At 38.2% G+C, this 19,904-nt stretch overlaps 2 protein-coding genes across 4 annotated transcripts; both read left to right on the top strand.

The window, feature by feature from the left end:
* The first annotated feature begins 84 nt into the window (after positions 1 to 84).
* Positions 85 to 19,454, top strand: gpt (glutamic--pyruvic transaminase). Of its 3 annotated transcripts, none has more exons than XM_020929096.2 (12): positions 85 to 191; positions 3,218 to 3,401; positions 9,771 to 9,860; positions 10,248 to 10,356; positions 11,239 to 11,372; positions 11,993 to 12,236; positions 12,975 to 13,054; positions 13,143 to 13,279; positions 13,411 to 13,585; positions 14,952 to 15,107; positions 16,869 to 16,981; positions 17,552 to 19,454. In XM_020929096.2, the coding sequence occupies exons 2-12, from the start codon at positions 3,267 to 3,269 to the stop codon at positions 17,640 to 17,642; spliced, it is 1,464 nt and encodes a 487-aa protein (XP_020784755.1). In that variant the 5' UTR covers positions 85 to 191; positions 3,218 to 3,266; the 3' UTR covers positions 17,643 to 19,454. The 3 variants fall into 3 exon arrangements, with proteins under 3 accessions (XP_020784755.1, XP_020784754.1, XP_020784752.1); XM_020929095.2 differs by having other exon boundaries at positions 85 to 308; XM_020929093.2 differs by lacking the exon at positions 85 to 191 and having other exon boundaries at positions 2,789 to 3,401.
* Positions 301 to 2,147, top strand: fuz (fuzzy planar cell polarity protein). The gene has a single exon (XM_020929097.2). The coding sequence runs from the start codon at positions 658 to 660 to the stop codon at positions 1,939 to 1,941; it is 1,284 nt and encodes a 427-aa protein (XP_020784756.2). The 5' UTR covers positions 301 to 657; the 3' UTR covers positions 1,942 to 2,147.
* Positions 19,455 to 19,904: the final 450 nt, after the last annotated feature.

Below are 19,904 nucleotides of genomic sequence, written 5' to 3'. Positions count from 1 at the left end.
ACCTAATGGGGACAGCGCCCTCTGCTGTTCTTGTTCAAACCGCTGCCCGTACTCACGTTTATAACTCTCGCGAGATAAATGGTGAAAGCCTACAACATCCTCGACATCAACGTGCTCCTAAACCAACTGAGGCGGGACGACCCTTTACATATAGGAAATGATACCGGGAAGGGTGTGAGAGCTGAGCACAGGTCCGCTTCCTTTGATTGTTATTACACTGTTGTTATTCCCGGTTTTCCTCAGCCTGAGCCGCTCATGAGGACGTTCGTCTGAAGAATGAAACATGGGACCGCGTTGCTGTGGAAACGGTAACTTGTTCCGCTAACCTATTTACCGCAGGCCCGGGCAGGTGCGCTAATCTGAGCCGAAACTGCTCTTAAACACTCATATGAGGGACTTGTCTTCGGCACTGGAGGGATGAATGTCCTAAATATGTTAGCTCCTTCACTTTGGAGACGAAGCTGCGCTTAGCAAGCTACATGTATGGACTATTGCATCAGCAACATTGTGCTGACGTTAAGCTGCTCTTAGCAGTAAGCTATTTTGGTGCTGTTACAATACCACTTTATCCCATCCAAAATACCTAACTGGCCTTTGTAAGAACAGTATTGTTGTGCACTGGTTTATTCTAGACCAGACCGGTTCCAGAGAGGAGGGATGATGCTCCAGGATGGGCCAGTGCAGCTCCTGTGCCTCACTGCTAACAGTGGGGTCCCCCTGTTCACCCGGGGAAGCTCCAAACCGCTCCCTTTCTCGGTCATTGGGTCATTGAATGGAGTGCACATGTTTGGAGTGGGTCAGGGGGTGTCACTGCTCAGCTGTGACACTGGGGGAGGGGGAAAGGTGGTGTGGAGAGTGTTTAAGGACAGTGTGATGCTCATTGCTGTGAGTGGAGGTCAGAGGAGTCAGAGCAGCCTCGTGAAGGAGGAGCTGTACCTGCAGCGCCTCCTCGACAATGTGTGGGGCTGTATGGTGCTGGTGCTGGGACAGGACGAGCTGGTGTCTGTAAGGAACGTGGAGCGTCTCAAGAGGGACCTGCGAGCCTGCTTCAGCCTCATAGACCTGCTTCTGGATGAGAGACAGCAGAGCATCATGGGAAACCTGACACACTGTGCTGACTCATTGCTGCCCCCTAACCCCGCCCTACTCCAGGAGGCCATGGCCGGCTTTGCTCAGGCCGTGGACAGTGAGTGTGGCTGCCTTGTCATTCATGGACGATTAGCTGCAGCAACTGAAAAGTGGTGTCATCTAATGCCTCAGGAGGTGGCACTGCTCTTGACCTTAATGCAGACACTGTCCAATTCTGGGTCCTCTTCTTGTGACTATCCAGTTTTTCTCCCTCAGACCAGCCCCACTGTAGCCCTCCGTCTTCTGCGCTTTCAGCTGCTGCCCGGGGCAGATGTGTGTGTGCTCTGTGGCCCCACACCATCTCTGCACAAGGCAGAGAGTCAGCTGCTGTGCCAGTTCTGGTCTCCTCTGGTGGACTCTCTCAGAGACTGTTTGGCTGTTGGGGAACGTTGCTTACCTCCATCTGTCATTCTAAGACAGGACGTGCTGTCTTTGATGCTGATAAACAGAGAGACGCACCGCTCTGTCTCCTGTGTCAGAACCCTGTCACACCAGCCCGACCCTCTGCTGCCCTCTAGAGCCCGCTGCTGGGAACTTTTGAAACTTTTTTACATCTTCAGCATCACAAGATATTTCCACAAGGAAGATTGCCTGTTTGAGGAGCAGACCCTGGGCAGTTCAGAGGACTTTGTTCAGGGATTTCCCCATCAGCCACTGCAGTGCTACCTGGTGACAGAGGAGTGCAAGTGTTATGGCCTACAGACCAGTCAACACCAGTTGTTTCTTCTCCTGCCTCTCTCAGTGCCTGCATTTACTCTGCGCTCTGTGGCCAACCAGACACTTTCACAGATAGTCACATCCACTGGGTTTTGATCTGCTGCTTCTTTACCTCACTGGTTCACTGTCTGATGTCTATAATGCAGAGGGTCTTGTTTGAACATTAAACCAGTGGCAGACACTGACACACCTCAGTCAACATTTGAATTGACAAATTTATGGAAATGATTACTCCATTTCAAACACAACTGCTATTTATGTTATTTTTATTATATGTTAAATAAAGTTATACTTTCATTTGATTATGTTGTTCCATCCATCTTATTACAGGCATTTAATTTTGCATGTACAATTTTAATATCTTGCATGTACATGACTCATAAGTGCTAGTACTAATACATTATCATAGTCATTGTAGTGTCAGTTCATTTTTATATTTAATTTACTTTTCATTGTGAAGGACACGCAGAATCATTACTGAATTGAATTTAACATTGACTGTAACCTTGAATGGCCAGGTCCGAATCAGAATCAGGCCTCACACTTTAAATGCAGGCTTGAATGGACAAAGTTTATGTCAGATAATTTGGTTTAATTCATTAGATTGGCGTTGCATCATGACCGGAAGTTTAATATTTGCAGAGAACATTTTGAGAGACGTGTTCAAGATCAGAGTTTAGCCGTAAGTGGAATCAAAATCCAAAAAATGATGTATACTTTGGGCTTTCAACCCCTCTCCAAAACTGCATGGCTGTGAACTATCCAAAACCAAACTCGTGTCACGAAAAACTAAAAAGACGAACTGAAACCTCTACATTGTCAAAAGTGGATCTTGACTTCCCCCTAGCTACTTAAAGCTCTCCTGACTTCTGCACTAAGGTAACCGGAGAAGCCGCGTCCCAAACTGACAGCAAGCGGCGCGTAGACAGCCAGGGAAGGGGAGGGATGACATGGAATAAGCCACACCAAGAGGAGGGGTGCCGAGGCGGGCGACAGTGCCATGTGGGCAGACCAGAGTCCCCAACTTCCACAGTAAAAGTTGTAGTCGGTGCGGGTTGTAGGCGAACGCGGCTTCTGTTTTGATGCTTTTGCAAGTCCAAAGTCCCGGAATTGCGCATTTTTAGACGCGCGTTCACCAACTCATCAGCACTGTCAAGACCAGACTGTCGCCATAGCACTTTATACTGACTTTTGAACAACTTTGGGAAGACATGTCTGCTTCGAGAATGCGTTTGCTCTCACCCCGAAATCTGCGCCTTGTACGCCGGGGACCACGCGACTATCTGGGGGCTTGTAGCGGTAGTCAGCCCGGTGGTCCCATCTGCTCCCCGTCATTGACATCTCCCCATTCTGTGTCCTCCACTATGTGCAGATCTTTGTCTAGTCTGACCACATCTCGTCGCGGCCTCCCCAAAGAGAAAATGTCCGAGAATGGGATATCCCGGCCCAAGGTGCTCACCCTGGACACCATGAACCCCACGGTGAAGATGGTGGAGTACGCGGTGAGGGGACCCATCGTGCAGCGCGCCGTGGAGCTGGAGAAGGAGCTGTCTGAGGTCTGTACTGCCCTGTGAAATCTTATTATATGTGCCACTATCTGATTTCATGTCTATTTGTTATGAGTGCCCAATTAGGGAGCAAATGTACCCTGTGTCATCCATAGACAACAAACTGTGTACATGGACAAGCATTGGTACACTTTTTTGGTGAACTTGCTTGCCTCCATGAAGATGTTAATGTTTTGCCTTAATATTCCACAGTATGACATTAAGCTGAATCTATTTCCATGGAGACAAGCAGGTGACCTCACAAGGCCAAGTTAGAGGTCAGGTATTTTTTTTTACCTGTAATTGAATAAATCCATACCGTGGGACATTCCAGTCAAAACAGTAACATCTCCATGGAAACCTCTCCCCCACTCTAAACGTTACATAGTGCATCTTTAAAAGTAAACTGCATCAACACTTTGTATTACTTTAGACAAAACAAACTGACAAAATGTATTTTTTTAATTTTCTTTAAATCTTCATGCTATCACAACTTTTATGATATTTATAAATAATTATGATCTAGGTAAAATAATTTTTGTATTTAATAATAATCTGTACAATATTATATTACTAGACCGTTGCACGCACGCCTTGAATAAAAAAAATGTTTTCAGTAGGTTGACACATATCAGAGTAAAGTTTTACACAGGACTTCTGCCTCTCAGATTTATAATCACACATCAGCAGGCCTCTCCCCTTTAAGTGTTATTTAGTTACTGTTTCACAAGAATTACCGTCATGATCATAACAGAGCATGGTGACATACCGTTCAAACTTGGGTCAAGGTCCAGACACTGGTTAGAAATTGTCTGTCTTACGTCAACAAAATCCACTGTCACAATTTTGTTTCTGTTCTAGTGTGGCTCTCTTTCACTACTATTGTACACAAAAAGTGATAGAGATGGTCATTTAAATAAGAAACTGGACTTCATTATGACAGTTGTAAGTTCTGCGTTGTCACAGTTATAAAATTTCAAACCTTCCTCAAGACCCTCTCCCAGTGGGACATGCCCAAAACACCTCCCCAGGGAAAGCATTCTGGGCATACTATACAAGTGTTACTTCTTAAAGAGTTTCTAGTTTTGAAACTACAAGTTTGTATCTGGATACATTTTAGACAGCCTTAATATAGTATGTATAGTATATATAGAGTCATATAAACATATAAAACCATATTCAATCGTTGGAAATACTGTTTGAATAATAATCAATATTGCATCTTTACATATCCTAGAAGTGGTGCGATATTACTTCTTGTTACATTTTAATACCATTTTGAGGTAACTGAACTTTTATTTCAATTTAGTTTAGAATACTCTGCCCACCTACACTATTTGTCCATCTTGTTGCAAATCATTTTTATTTAGTGTAACTCAAAGCTACAGTATTTTTGTGTGTCTGTGCTTAATGGTGATGTGGCAGCAGCTGAGTGTGCAGAGTGCAGTGTGCTGTGAAAACCTTTTCTGCTTTGGGAAATGAGGAAAAGACAACAAGCTCTGAGCAGGTGAAGGCCGCATTGACACAGGGGGCATTTTAACCATATGTCATGAAAGGTTTGCCTTCTATTTGGTCTGTGCTTACCATTCTGTGACTGATAGTGACTGGCTTAATTATTTTTCTTTTTGATTTGGCAAAAGTTGTTTTTGCAACCTTTAGGAAAAGTATGTCAGCAAATGAATAAAAGTACATTGCTTTGACACACTACAGTCTATACTATGCCTTTTTTCTTTGCACCAAGATCATAATTTGATTCTGTCATGATGCAGGTAAACTTGTGTTTATAATGAATTTAAGAGGAAACTAAAGCCACCTGCTTCTTCTGAGAGTTTTACACTTCACTGTGATTGGTTGGATCTACCTGTCACTCACTCAGAGCATGACAGAGGCTGACAAACAGGAGGAATGGGTGGGAAAAAAAAGCTCAGAACAAAACAAAAGAGCATTTATCAGTGTCCCCATTACACACACATTATCTTTGCTCTAAGTATTGTATTGCATTGAACTTGATAAGCTAAAGTGGATGTGTGTTCTTGTTTTAGTGTTAAGGACATTGAAAGTGTGCCATAAAATGGAACACAAACATTGAGCATAACAAGGAAGGATTTGAAAAGGACATGAAAGTGAATTTACAAATAAACAACTGCAAAACAAGCAACACGTACATCTAATGTGAATTTTGACTTACTCGTGTTTTTGGAAAAATGCTTTTGTTATGGTATTAACAACGAAGTGTAAGTTCACATATTTTTATTATTCAATACTCAACAGCTCCTCACTAGTAGAAAAGGAACACATGGTAAATACATTTTACCATGTATACCACCTGTATTTTTACTATACAGTATTTATTGTGACAGACCTAACTCTTGGTAAAGCTAACTAAAACCATTCTATTTTAATACTTCTGATGGTCCACTTATTTTTAAGGTTGAGAGAACAGTATAATTGTACTATGTTTCTTGTCTTCTCTCATTACCACTTGCTACCAGTAGAATAAAATTATTCCTCACCCTATGTAATCCAATTACACAACTTTCACTCACTTAGTTTGTGCTTGAGCAGGTGTTGGGTTACTATGGGAAACGGGTTACTTCCTCTTTGTGGTTTGGTGAATCAAACAAAACAGACAATGCCCTTTTTAATGTGCCTCAAATTTCAGATATTCAAAACTTACATAAATCCCCTGCCCTTTGCCTATTACAATACCACAGTGATCCCATGAACCAAAGATGAGATAGCCTGATATTCTAGGGAGGAAGAGTGAAAGAGAGGGAAAAAATGTGGGCGGAAGAAGGCTAGAGAATGAGACACAGACAGATCACATTGAAGGAGGAGAGAGAGCATGAAGTTACCGCGTTGTTTGTGCGTTCTTTGTTTGTTGTAATGACCCGCCATAGATGAGGCAGGGAGGGGAGGAGGAGGGGGCCTTTTCAAATACTTTATAAAGCCTGAGCAGTTGCTATGGGCACAGGGCACAAGCCTGGCTCAGATTCACCACTCAAACTTGGATAATGTCCCACAGGCAAGAAGTTGTTTGGATTGGCATGTTAGACAAGGAAAGACAAACTAGGTGAAGGATATTAGCTTTTTTAAGTGGGGTGGTTGCAGCTGTTGACCTTGCAGTGTTTTGTTTTGATGGTTTTGTTTTGGTTGTGTTCTCGACAGCATTAGAAATTGGTTTAAACGTTTCTCTCAAGTACAGTTTTTTCCAAATTATATTTTTGGAAGTAATAGTAAGAGGTGTGGGTAGAGTAGCCAAAAAATGTACTACTACTAGTACAAAGTAGTGTTCCAAGAAATTAATCAAAAGCACAGAAGTATTTGGGGAAACTACTATTCAAGTAAAAGTAATTTGAAGAGTAACTGTCATGACATAACATGTAATTTATTATTTGAAGTTAATGTAATCTGAAGGACAAAACCTTAAATCATGCACAAAAACTGGTATTTACAATACAAACTACATTATATCTGAAGGAGAGGTGCAAGAATCATAAATGTTCAAATCATTTATTACTGAAAGCATGAAGCTTTTGTCATTTATAGTCATTGTAATCTGAGTATTACCCACCTCTGAAAGTAGTGCAAATTGTTTAAAATGTGTTTATTGTGGTAAAGTACTGTAATATATCTTGTAGTTGTAGAAGGAGTAGTAAGAGAAGTAAGAGAAGTAAGAGAAGTAAGAGAAGTAAGAGAAGTAAGAGTAGTAAGAGAAGTAAGTAAGAGAAGTAGTAAGAGTAGTAAGAGTAGTAAGAGTAGTAAGAGTAGTAAGAGTAGTAAGAGTAGTAAGAGTAGTAAGTAAGAGTAGTAAGAGTAGTAAGAGTAGTAAGAGTAGTAAGAGTAGTAAGAGTAGTAAGAGAAGTAAGAGAAGTAAGAGTAGTAAGAGTAGTAAGAGTAGCATATTCATAGCATAGCTTCGTTTTGAGAACACAAAACTAATCAATGTGTACAGGAATATTTTAGTCAAATACAGCCCTACAGGATTGCCTGTAGAAGTATTCATACTCTGAATGATCTAATTAATATCATATTTTGAATATTTTGTTATATAGCAAAAGTTTAACTCTCTTCTACACAAGCTTGATTCTCTTCTACGGTACCTCCTACTGCCAGTAATGTTATTGGACAAAATTTATCCACTCCTTTCTTTACAAGCCTCAAGAGACACAGAGAGATCATTTTATTTGTTCCAGATTCTGTGCCGTTCTTTGACCCTGGAGGCGTTATCCACTATGAATAAACTTATTGGCTTAGACCGGGGGACGCCTCTGCACCAGTAACCAATCAGAAAGAGACATTTTTTTGTCAATCTCAGAACTGCAGTGCTGACCAAATAAACCAAATAAACACGCCACGTATTTGAATTTGAAGTTATAACATTCTGCTTTGTCACGCTGATGCGTCTTTGCTTGCATGTTGGCTGCATTTCTGTTTTCCCACTACGTCCCAGATAATCTTTCTTAAATAACCTGTCCTGAGAGATTACATGACAGAGATTCAATATTGAGTAACAGTACGTCCATTTTAAATGAGCACTCAAGACTGTAATTGCAGTCTCTATACTTCCTCTTGTTTGATTCTGGTTTCTGTGCAGCAAGGTTATGAGTGAAGATAAGATTAAGTTTGCACAATGTTTTGTAACATTTGTGTACACTATGTAAACATATGACCCCTAATTGCATGTTTGGCAGAAAGAAAATTTATAAATTAAGTAATACAAATATCAGTATTAGTTGTATATGTGGCTTTTAGTGCAATTCAAATACAGGTGTGAGATAAGAATGAATACCTAAATATATATTTTTGCAGAAAATTCCAAAAATCTACTTTTATTTAAATCTAGTTTTTAGAATGGGTCAAATTTCCATATCGGACAAGTGTACCTTAATCTGACCTTAACCTCATTACATTTAGTTTGATTCCTTAAAATGCCTCAGTGTTTTGTTTTTGTTTTTTGCATTCATTCTAACAACAATTTCAAGTTCAAGTTCAATGCAATTTTGTCAACTTTCAACAATAAGATCTTAAAATGACTGTACCATTTACATTGTTAAATCATTGTTAACAAGCTCCTTGAGTTTTACGTGTAGACAGGTTTATGGTACGGACCACAGAACAGTCGAGGGATATTGTGTCATAGCTGATGTAAGGTCTCGTTCTGTGTCGTTTGGGAACAGCTGTTTTAGAGGCAACAGGTGGAACATGATCCAATATAATATGCAGATGGATATGGTTTCCTCTGGCAAAGAGGGGTTTTTGCTGGCATTTGTTTATTTACTCAATGAAATATATTACAGCATTATATAGCATCAAACTTCTTGTATGTTTTGCACCCAAATTTGTTATTGCCAAATTGTGCAAATAGTTCTCCCTCTCATAGCTTACTCAGAGTAGTATTTCTTCAGAGTCTGCATGTTTGAATAATCCTGTATTTATATTGTCCTGCATTTGTGGGTAGGAGTGCTCAGAAAATACATGTTTTCGCTGTGCCACATATCTCCACCTACTTCTTAGTACTTGTATGTTATGTACCTTCCGTGTCATAAACATATGATTCATAGATGTTATGAAACTATTTTCCAACACATAAAAAAAGCATAATAAAATCAAACATTATCTTCCATATTTCAAGACTTTAGAGAAAATGAATACTTGAAACCCCACTGTGTAAAATTTCAGCTAAAAAACAAGACTCCAGTAAAAACAAGTTTGAACCTCCCCCTGCCTCAGATGCATGGTTTTGTGCTGCTTAGATAACCCAGTTTGTTCAGTCCATCCAAGCAAGAGCACTGTGTAAAGTCCTGACCCGGCTGTGTGCTCTGCAGCTGCTGAGGTCAAGACCCCAAAAGTGTAAACAGAGTAGACATGTTTTTTTTTTTTGTTCTTGTCCATTACGGCGTAATGGGGCGCCAGTAACTCAAGTGTCAAATACGTTCTTTGGCCTTGACAGTCATATAACCAGAAGAGATGGAAGTAACAAAGCATTTAATTCAATGTATTAATGTACTGTTTTTTAAATTATTATTATTATTAATATTTTATTACTGTCATTTTACACTTAGTAATTTTTTAAATAATTATTTATTAATTATTAAAATGTTTTAAATTGTCTCCCCTATTGGCCCTCTTCTATTGTTACCAATAGAGCCCCAACTTTAAAACAGTACATGTATTTAGTAGATTATAGTGATTGCAATTTTATTTGTTGTTACCTTTCTATCTTTTTTTCTTGTTGTAGTAACTTTTATTTTTTGGTCTTAACTGGATAATTGTTTGTACTCCTTCCAACTCATGAATCTGTTCCAAGTATACATAAAACAATGAACCTGCTCCTATGCTAACTACTTTTATGCTAACTTGTGTCTCTTTTTGCAGGGTATCGAGAAGCCGTTTGCTGAGGTCATCAAGGCCAACATTGGTGACGCACATGCTATGGGCCAGCAGCCAATCACCTTCTTCAGACAGGTCAGGGAGTCCTAATGTATGCCCCCTCTGCTGTAGATCCAAAAATACTACCTTCACTTAGGTAATCTCTTGAATATATATGTAACAGGTGTTCTTTACCTCACATACTGCAAGTTAGTGCAACACGCAGCCAGAATTATTCATACTGGTGTTGTCACAGTACTATCATTTCTATAAAATTTTTTTACTCCATTTCTATAAAAAGGTTTTGTTTTTGTTTTTTGGACACCCCCAATTCTCTTACAGCAAATGTGTAAAAAGTAAAATAACTAAAAATAAAAAGCAATATTCCTACATCACTTTTTTCCACCTCCCCCCAAAAAACAATACTTTTATTTCCCTGTTTCTTTGGCATTTGTCAGATTTCTTTTATGTTTTTGTCTCCAGGTTCTGGCTCTTTGCTCTTACCCTGAACTCCTCAACGACAACACATTCCCTGACGATGCTAAGAACCGAGCCCGGCGCATCCTGCAGTCGTGTGGAGGCTCCAGTTTGGGTCAGTATTTGTTCTGAGCTTCAGTGTGTTATAATTATCACCTCCAGGCTCTTCATTAAGTTCTACACATGGTATCATTATAGCGCGACATTGAAAACTGGAAACATATTTTTAGAGCTCGGAATTACAGGGTACCTCATAATTCGATGTGATATACTGTACGTGACTCACAGTACCAGCAATATTACAATAGTGCAATAATACCGTGATAACACATACAAATAAATACATTTATAAATCCTTCACCTACACCAGGGGGCTTCAACCTGTAGCTCTGGAGGTACCAGTAGTTCTCCATCCCCTTCCAAGTAATTCGCCAAAGGATTTCACAATTTTGTGTATTGTAGATAATAAGTAAAATTTTGTTAATTACCATTGTAAATGTATCATTTTGATGCCTAACTTGGGTACCGATAAATGGATAATGGTTTATGTTTTGTAGCATCTAACTGTTCCCTATCTAAGGCTTGCCATGGCTCTTATATTCACTCAGTTTCTTTGCGACTGGTGAAAGAGGTTGACTTTGATTCTCACTGGAGAAAAAAGGTTGGAGACCCTTGACCTACAGTGTTTTATGATATTCTATACTTAAAAAAATCTGAATATTATTTGCCGTACGTGACGTCACAATTTTTCTTTTGTACAAATATGTAACAAAATGCTTCCACAATGCAGTTTTGGAAAATTGTCACATTTTGATTGATATTATTGTTGACAAGACGTCTTTCTGTTTTTGAGGACTTTGGCCCTTTCAAAGGATTGTGATATGGATTGTGATTTGGATGGCAACAGTCCTCACTTGAAACTTAACAATCAAATACAGTGTGTCACAATATATTGGAATATATCTTATATTAATGCACTACTCTTGTTTCTGTGCAGGTGCGTACAGTCCCAGTCAGGGCATAGAGTCGGTGCGACAGGACGTGGCCAACTACATCGAGCGACGAGACGGAGGCGTGCCCTGTGACCCCGAGAACATTTACCTCACCACAGGAGCCAGCGACGGCATCGTGGTACACACCTCATTCAATATTATGTATAATGTATACTATTAAATACACAGTGTACCTTGCATTAGCATAAATACACTATTCATACACTACACCAATTGAAACGAGCACAAACGACAGTGCTGTTGATTATATGTATATAATATCTGTTGTGAACTTGTCCCTATGCACATTTATAAATGATCTGATGTGCCACATTTATAAAATATTATACCAGGTTTGTCATTATATGGATTTTCCTTTTGGACAATTGAAAATATTATGTAGTCGATAGTATGGGATTAATAAAATCTAAAACACCAATTAATAATTAAAAACTTAAGGTGCAATGTGGCGTAAGTGTTGCACATTATGGCATTAACCTTTGTATATCTTGCATTCATTCAGTTTTAGTTGTTTACTGATTATTATTATTGCTAAATACCATGAAAAGAGTGTGAGCTGCTTATCTGCCTGGAGATGTAGGTTTAATGCCGTTCTGTAGAACATTCCAGGCAAAGTAATGACAAAAGTCAAGAAGATAGTGTGCACTCCACTGGTATAGTTAGAGCATTTTTGAATATTCAAAGCATCTTGGTTGAGTGTAAAGTCTGTGTGATGTGCATTGTATTTCTCTTTGTCAGACCATGCTGAAGCTGCTGGTGTGTGGCCAGGGTATAGACCGCACTGGGGTGATGATATCCATACCCCAGTACCCACTGTATTCGGCTGCCCTGGCAGAGCTGGGTGCCGTGCAGATCAACTATTACCTGAACGAGGAAAACTGCTGGAGTATGGACATCAATGAGCTGCAGAGGGCTGTGAACGAAGCACGACAGCACTGTCACCCACGCGCCCTTTGCATCATCAACCCAGGAAACCCCACTGGTACTACTGCCATTATTATGAAACTATGTCCACATATACATGGTGTGCAGACAGAAATTATGACATTTGATTGCTTGTGTAAAGTTCTATATCTATAGTAGTGGTAGTTGTAACTAAAGTCACTGAAGTTATGCATTTTTGTTATTTAGGGTAAAATAATACCTGCAATTTGTGCTTAAAGCTGAATGACCCAACTTTTCTCCATAAATGAGTACACTGCTTTTTCCGTCTAAAAAATTAATTCCAAAAGCCAAGCTGTACAACAAAAATCAGACCACTATGGAAGAGAGTTGATTGTCCTGGTGGATGCTTAATTTTTCCATCTAAAAAAGCTGTTCTAAATCCATCCTAGTGGCCATAAAATGCATGGATATGAACCCTAGCGATGTGCCAAAGAGTTTGTGAAAGATAGAAACTACTAGATTTATATTTATTTTCTCTTTTCATGATTTTCGAGACTTTACATGTATTATACTTTCTTTTAAGTAATAATTATGTTTAGTACCTTTTGCTTTCATTTATTTATCTTAGTGCTTATTCTATAAGCGTTGCGTGTTGTTCCACATGCTCCTACATTGCCCTTTTAATCTTCTTTGTTAACAAGCCACTTAGTGCTAATCCACATGACTGCAGTAGTTTTTGTTTTTATGTCCTTGTTTTATTGGCATACATCATACATTACTCAGAAGAAACACTAGAGGGCAGCATAGCATTACCATCTTTTTCTGTCTTGGACAGGTCAAGTTCAGAGCAGACAGTGTATCGAAGATGTCATTCGATTTGCTGCAAAGGAGCGTCTCTTCCTGATGGCAGATGAGGTATTGTCTTTGTACTGTACTCTTTAACTAAATCTCCACAGTTATTTTTCTATGATCTTACCATGTTTTCATTGGGAAATTGTTTCAGGTGTATCAGGATAACGTGTACGCAGAGGGCTGTCAGTTTCACTCATTTAAGAAGGTTTTGTTTGAGATGGGACCGGAGTATTCTGAAACTGTTGAACTGGCCTCGTTCCACTCCACCTCCAAGTGTTATATGGGAGAGTAAGTCTTCCAAATTATTCAGAAAAAAAAGTTCTCAATAAATAAGGTCATATACATCAACATAAAAATTATTTCCATTAATATTTCAGCTTGTGTATGTTTTTGTAAAAGTACACCATTGTTGCTCTCAGGTGTGGTTTCCGTGGCGGCTACATGGAGGTGATAAACATGGACGATGACGTGAAGTTCCAGCTGACCAAACTGGTGTCTGTGCGCCTCTGTGCTCCAGTCCCAGGACAAGCCCTCATGGACCTCGTGGTCAACCCCCCTCAGCCTGGAGAGCCCTCCTACAACAGCTTTATCAAGGTACGCATTTATACAAATTGTTTTAGTGTGATCATTTTATTGTGATATGTCCATCCATCTGTTTTCTTCTGCTTAACTGGGGCTGTGCCGCGAGGGCAGCAGTCTAAGCAGGGACTCCCAGACTCTCCTCACCCCAGACACTTCCTCCAGCTCATTATTTTGATATGTTTCGACTGCAAGTTTATTTATTTGTTTAAAAAAATCACAACAGTTTGAAATATGTATCACTTTGTTTTATATAGGTACATCTGGCTAATCCAAGAATGAATATTATTCAAATATGCCAAACAAAAACATAGTGTCAAGTCCCAATTAGCAGAAATAAAGCATGAACAAATACTTAATTCAGGATTAACAAATGGTTTAGATTAGAATGATTCAAGCTTAGTAACTACTTAATTAAAGGGTTAGGGGTAGGAGTCAGTGTTAGAGTATTATTTCTGTAGTTACTGAACCTGAATCATTCTAAGTTAAATATTTGTTCATTATGAAGTAAGTATTTCTTCATACATTATTAAGACCAATTTCAGGCCATTTGTTGTTATTATAGAGTGTCATATCTATGTCTGTCTTAGGATATCCTTGTTCTGTGATTTTTGATTGATGGTAATTCAAGTGTATGTATTTTTAGTAGATCTTTTTTTTTTTTTTTTTTGCAAATTACATTAGAAACAAATGTAGAAATGTGGACATATTTATTTAAAATTTACAAGCTCTCAAATTTAGTCAAAACTGTCTTTTCATTACTTTGCCAACATTAAAAGAGCAGAACATTTAACAGATGGAGGCTGCATATGATACGAGTGTAAAAAAGCATGTAAAATTTCACTGGTTATAGTAAAAGTCCTAGTGGAAGTCTTTAAATGTGGTTATAGATTTATTTTAATACAACACATTGGCTACTGTAGTAAAATCAAACGCAACACATCTCAGACCCTCTATCACAAAGAGAAAATCGATCCATTCTTTTCTATGTGCTAGTCCCATGCCTTGATAAATGATCCTGACGAGAAGGGCATCCCACACAAATCCTATTCCATTATCCATGCTTGAAGTGAACAATTTTCTGATGGAACTGTAGAAAGAAATATTGGAAAGATATTTGACTTGTACCAAATAATGCCCTTACCAAGCAGGATGTGAAATACTGTAAACCATAACAAGATTGTGAAAGATATTTATGCAGGTTTTGAATCAGTTGATAATGTTGATTACCTAGCATACCCTCAAAACAACTACTGCAATATGTGTTTTTTTTATCTAATATTTCTTCCCTGCTGTTAGATTTCGGAAACATTGCTTTTTATTATTGTATTAACTATTATTTATACACATTTTCCTGTACTCCTGTTTTCATTTGCTCCAGGAACGCACAGCTACATTAAATGCCTTAGCGGACAAGGCCAAGCTCACTGAAAAGATTCTAAACACTGTACCTGGAATCAGATGTAATCCAGTTCAAGGAGCCATGTACTCATTCCCGCGCATCACCATCCCTCAGAAGGCCATTCAAGAGGCCCTGGTACGTCTCTCATTCATTTGCATTGTCCTTGGATTGGTCTGAAGCAGCAGCAGCAGAGATAAATAAATACTTCTGCTAAAATAAGCTTTTATGCAAGTCTGTTTTCATGATAAAATTGGGTTGATTATTGTTGCTACACATAGGAGTTCGAATTTTGTTCCCATAATGGAGGTTTTGCAAAATGACAGCAAACTAGTTCATAATGATTATTTTTCAAGGTGGAAGAAAAACAAACTTCTTCCACTGTTAGATAATTTTTTATATATATATATTTTTTTTATATTTCTATGTCCCATTCAGTTAGCCCTGCTGTATAAACACTATATTGCCGTGTATTTAAGTGAGTAATTAATTTCCAGTGATGTAGAATGTGAATAATCTGCCGCCAGACTTGTGCGTTATGCAAACCTAACACATGGCAATAAGCAGAGAAACTCCCACTGACCGTCTTATAAAATCACTTTTTGCATGATTGTGTAAACATACGAACATATTTTACTGTATTCATAAAAAAACTAGTGTGATGCACTGATGACCAACTGGGAATGACACATGGACACACACAGACGGGGCCAATGCAGGAAAAAAAAACGTTGGTGCCAAATCTCAGCTAAATGTCGATGTCACAGATACAGGATTACACTGTACTTTGAAGCAGCCATATCTGAATTGTACTAGATTCAGCCCACTGCCCACGTTCCACTTTGTGCTCTCAGAGAACAAATGATTTTCTATAATATTCATATTGTAAGGTCATAGGAGCTGACCTGTCGTCTCCTGATCAATACCAGAAAGTCGTAGGTTAAGGACTAAGAAATGAGCTAGCACTAGTATTTAGAGGTTAGTTTCACTGCGGGCAGTACAGTGACTCAGTTTTAGCCTATTGAACTTGTTCTGAGAAATATACGACAAAGAATGAATCGGGATGTAAAAGCAAACGGAATGCACATTTTGTCTCAATAACAAAGAAAATATGTCACTTTTAAATCTAGCTAATAACGAGAAAAAGGAGAAATTGTTCACAAATGTAACACAGTTCTTTATTTTATAGTTATAGAAGTTGGAAAACTTTGTTTTGGTCTTTTTGGCTTTTTCTCCTTTTGTAAATGTGTTCTTTGGCTTACAGGCAGGCCAGAAATCTTCTTTGTATGAATTTATTTTAATATTGGATCTGGGGAAATGAAGGATCTAAAACTTTTTTTTTTTTTCACAGTTATAACAAAACACCCAGTGTCAAAACAAAACAGAAACATGCAATTACTAATCATCACATATCTGTGTTCTTTATGAAGACTCACAATCAGATTAGACTGGATAAAAGATACTATACTATATATACTGCAATACTATGAATCATAATTCAAATCAATCGTCTTAAAGCCACTGAATTCCAAAGTTACCCCACTATTTAGAGCACAAGCAATAGCTTTCTTAATGATATGGGCTAGGCAAGAGGCAAAAAAATATATATTTTGTCTTATTAAAAATAAAGAAATGACTTTCAGTAATAATTTCTTGAACATAGACAATACAGACTTTTAATCTTTGCCATTTAACTCACAACAAGATGGTCAAATTTCTTCCTCTGAAGTCTGAACTTTACTCCAAATAGCATTCTTTTACTGACAAAGAATTGGCTGTAGACCTCTCGATTAAACATTTGCAATCATATCATAGACAATTATAATGACTTAATCTTAATTCCAATAAGAAATGGATTAATCACACCACCCTTAAGCCTGTGTTTTATTGTGTTTGCAGGAGAAAGGCCAGCAGCCGGACATGTTTTATTGTATGAAGATGTTGGAGGAGACCGGCATCTGCCTCGTACCAGGAAGTGGCTTTGGACAGAAGGAGGGCACGTACCACTTCAGGTGAGCAACACAAAGTCAAGACATACTTCAAGCTAAGTGTAGTTTAAGATAGCTTTTAGGAGAAGAAAAAAGGTTTAGGTGTTTGTATCTCATTTTAAATCCTCTAATGCTATCTCATGCTATCCTCCACAAGGAATTTCAATTAATATATATTCATAAAAATAATACAAAGTTTTGATCCTTTTTCGTAGTAATGAACAAATCTATTGAGAAATCCAGTGTGTGAAAATATTACATAATGTTGTTTTAACTACTAATTTGACTATTTTTAGAACTGTGAATTGTTATCCAGATAATACAGGCTCTAAAACATGCCAAAAGTTGTTTTATCACATCGTTCAATCAAAAATGTCAAGAATTAACTATTTTCTATCAATAATACATATTCATAAGTATTCTCCATTTATACACACCCCTGAATTTACTGTAGGAGGAATAATTTCACTAATTAAAATATAATAGCTGTCCAGTTGACTACTAAAATAATCATTAGTCGCAGCCCTGATATTTTTAGTGTGTTGGTCTGGTAAGAATGATCCTGTTCACTTAATTACATTTCCATGTGTCCAGAATGACCATCCTGCCGCCAATAGACAAGCTCACGATTCTGCTCAACAAAGTGAAGGAGTTCCACCAGAAATTCACACAGCAGTACTCCTAAGACCCAAATCCTCTCCTTCTCTTCCTCTTCCTCTTCTTCTTCATTAAAACCACCACCACAGGACCAGCCAGACCTCTCCTCAGCCACGTGTCACTAAACTCAAAGTGCCTTCCTCTGGCCCTGGTGTCGACACACAGCAGCCTGTGCAGTTTAACCTATGGAACATTCAAAGACATTTATACAATTTACATGGAGACAATATTGTCCTGGACACAAAAACTGAGAAAGTATTGGAAAAAAAGACTAAACTGACTGGATTTCTCCTGTTTGCTGTCCTGATGATCTGAAAGATGCATGTGCTGTGCTAAGTGTAAGTATAAAAGATATGTGTCCAAGTAAATGTGAAATTTTAAAAGCTAAGAAGAGATACTGAAATGAAGCTTGCTCATTAAAGGTGGACTATGTAATATTTCTGGTGGATGGTCTGCCACCTGTTTGTCTCCATGGAATCAAATCTGAAGACTTGAGACACAATGGACCTTGCACCACAAAAGTTACATAGTGCACCTTGAAGTACTCCAAGACATTTTGAGGGCTGATGAATCTTCTAGCTCTTATTTCATTTGATATTAACTTGCACTTGTGAAAGACTAGACCTCAACTGAATTTTTGGACTTGAACTTGGACATTTTGTATCTTAAATCTCTTCTCAGTGTTGTAGTTCACTGATGATGGTTAATCTATTAGAAGTTGGATGTTGAGTTAATTTAAACTCAATGTGGGGATTGAAAATTGAATGTTGTATTGTGGTATAGATTCAGATTCAGTGAGTTTTCCCCACCCACTTCTTGTATTGGTCAGTCTTTGTCATGCTCTGAATGAGTGACAGGCGGATTAACCAATCACAGCAAATGGTTAGTTACCACTTCAAGGCAGTATGAAGTTTCTATATTGTGATTTAGACAATTTCCTTTAGTCAGGTGGCCAGCCAAACCAACATATGAGACTATGTTGGAGATTTTATGCCAATAAGCTAAAAAGTCAAAATATCAGCCATATCTCTCTTGTCTACTCCTCAAAACGGTCTTGTACTTAACTACACAACAACTCATCACATATTTGGTCCTAAACTCCAGAAAACTGTACCTGGATTTCACTTGAATGCTCAGACCTGGGACCTCATTCACATGAATATGCATCCTTGTAAGACTACATGACATAAATTAGCCTATTGATTGACTTGCTGAAGACCTGATTTTATATTTAGTTTTGATTTGCACTTGGACTGCCAAAAAATGATTAAACTCAGACTATGTAAGAAACTGTTATCAGAAAACTGGTGACTTGTAAAGTATTAAGCTCAAAAGATGCATTGATTTGCATGGTTGAAAATGATTTTGTAGAAAAGAAAATGTAACACAGTTCTTTATTTTAAAGTTATAGAAATTGGAGACATTTGTTTTGATCTTTTGGGCTTTTCTCCTTTTGTAAATGTATGCTTTGCCTTACAGACAGGCCAGAAAATTTCTTTGTATGAAATTATTTTAATATTTTAATCTGGGGAAATGAAGGATGTAAAACTGTTTTTTTATGGTTATAACAAAATACCCAGTGCCAAAACAAAGTAGAAACATGCAATTACTAATCATCACATGTCTGTATTCTTTATGAAGAATAGATTTCAATTGTTTTGCGATTTTAGTTATTTTTACTGCCAATAGTCATGCTCAGGTTAAGTCATTCTCACGTCCAACCACATTTCAAGTTTTGTTGTATGACTTTGTGTAGTTACTATACATTGTATTCACTTTTTGCTAATGATCATTTCAGTTGCCATTAACAATTTTCTGTAATAAACACTATAACTGGCTAGTGCTGCTTCCTTACTTACAATTCATTACACTCCGAGCTGATGTGTTGCCCAACAGTTTTTGGGCAGGAAATGTAATTTTAAAACATGTGCTTTGCCTGGAATGTTCCCCCATATGGCATTAAACTCATCTATCTTGCTTTTATTAGATTACACATGTTTTATTGCTTGTTAAACACCTGCAAAACATGCATTCTTACTGTAAGAAGGCTCGCATCTTGATCGGTGCATCGCCGGTCAATGTCCTTGGAGAGAGAAAGGATTAATGCCATAATGTGGAATATTCCAGGCAAAGCTATCAATTATTAATCACATTCTACTCTTTTTTTATATAACTCTCCTCTTTAGTCAGTCCATAGTCCTCCTGTCTGTCAACCAGCCTTTTCCTGAGCACGTCCAACGCCCAAAACCACTAGGACCTGCTCATCAAATATTATTATGATCAATGTGTT

This window comes from Boleophthalmus pectinirostris, unplaced genomic scaffold (genome assembly GCF_026225935.1).
Source record: "Boleophthalmus pectinirostris isolate CB_2022bp ecotype Guang Dong unplaced genomic scaffold, ASM2622593v1 HiC_scaffold_16, whole genome shotgun sequence".
Lineage (NCBI taxonomy): Eukaryota > Metazoa > Chordata > Actinopteri > Gobiiformes > Gobiidae > Boleophthalmus > Boleophthalmus pectinirostris.
Note: the sequence above shows the minus strand (reverse complement) of the source record. Positions and strands in the feature narration are given on the sequence as shown.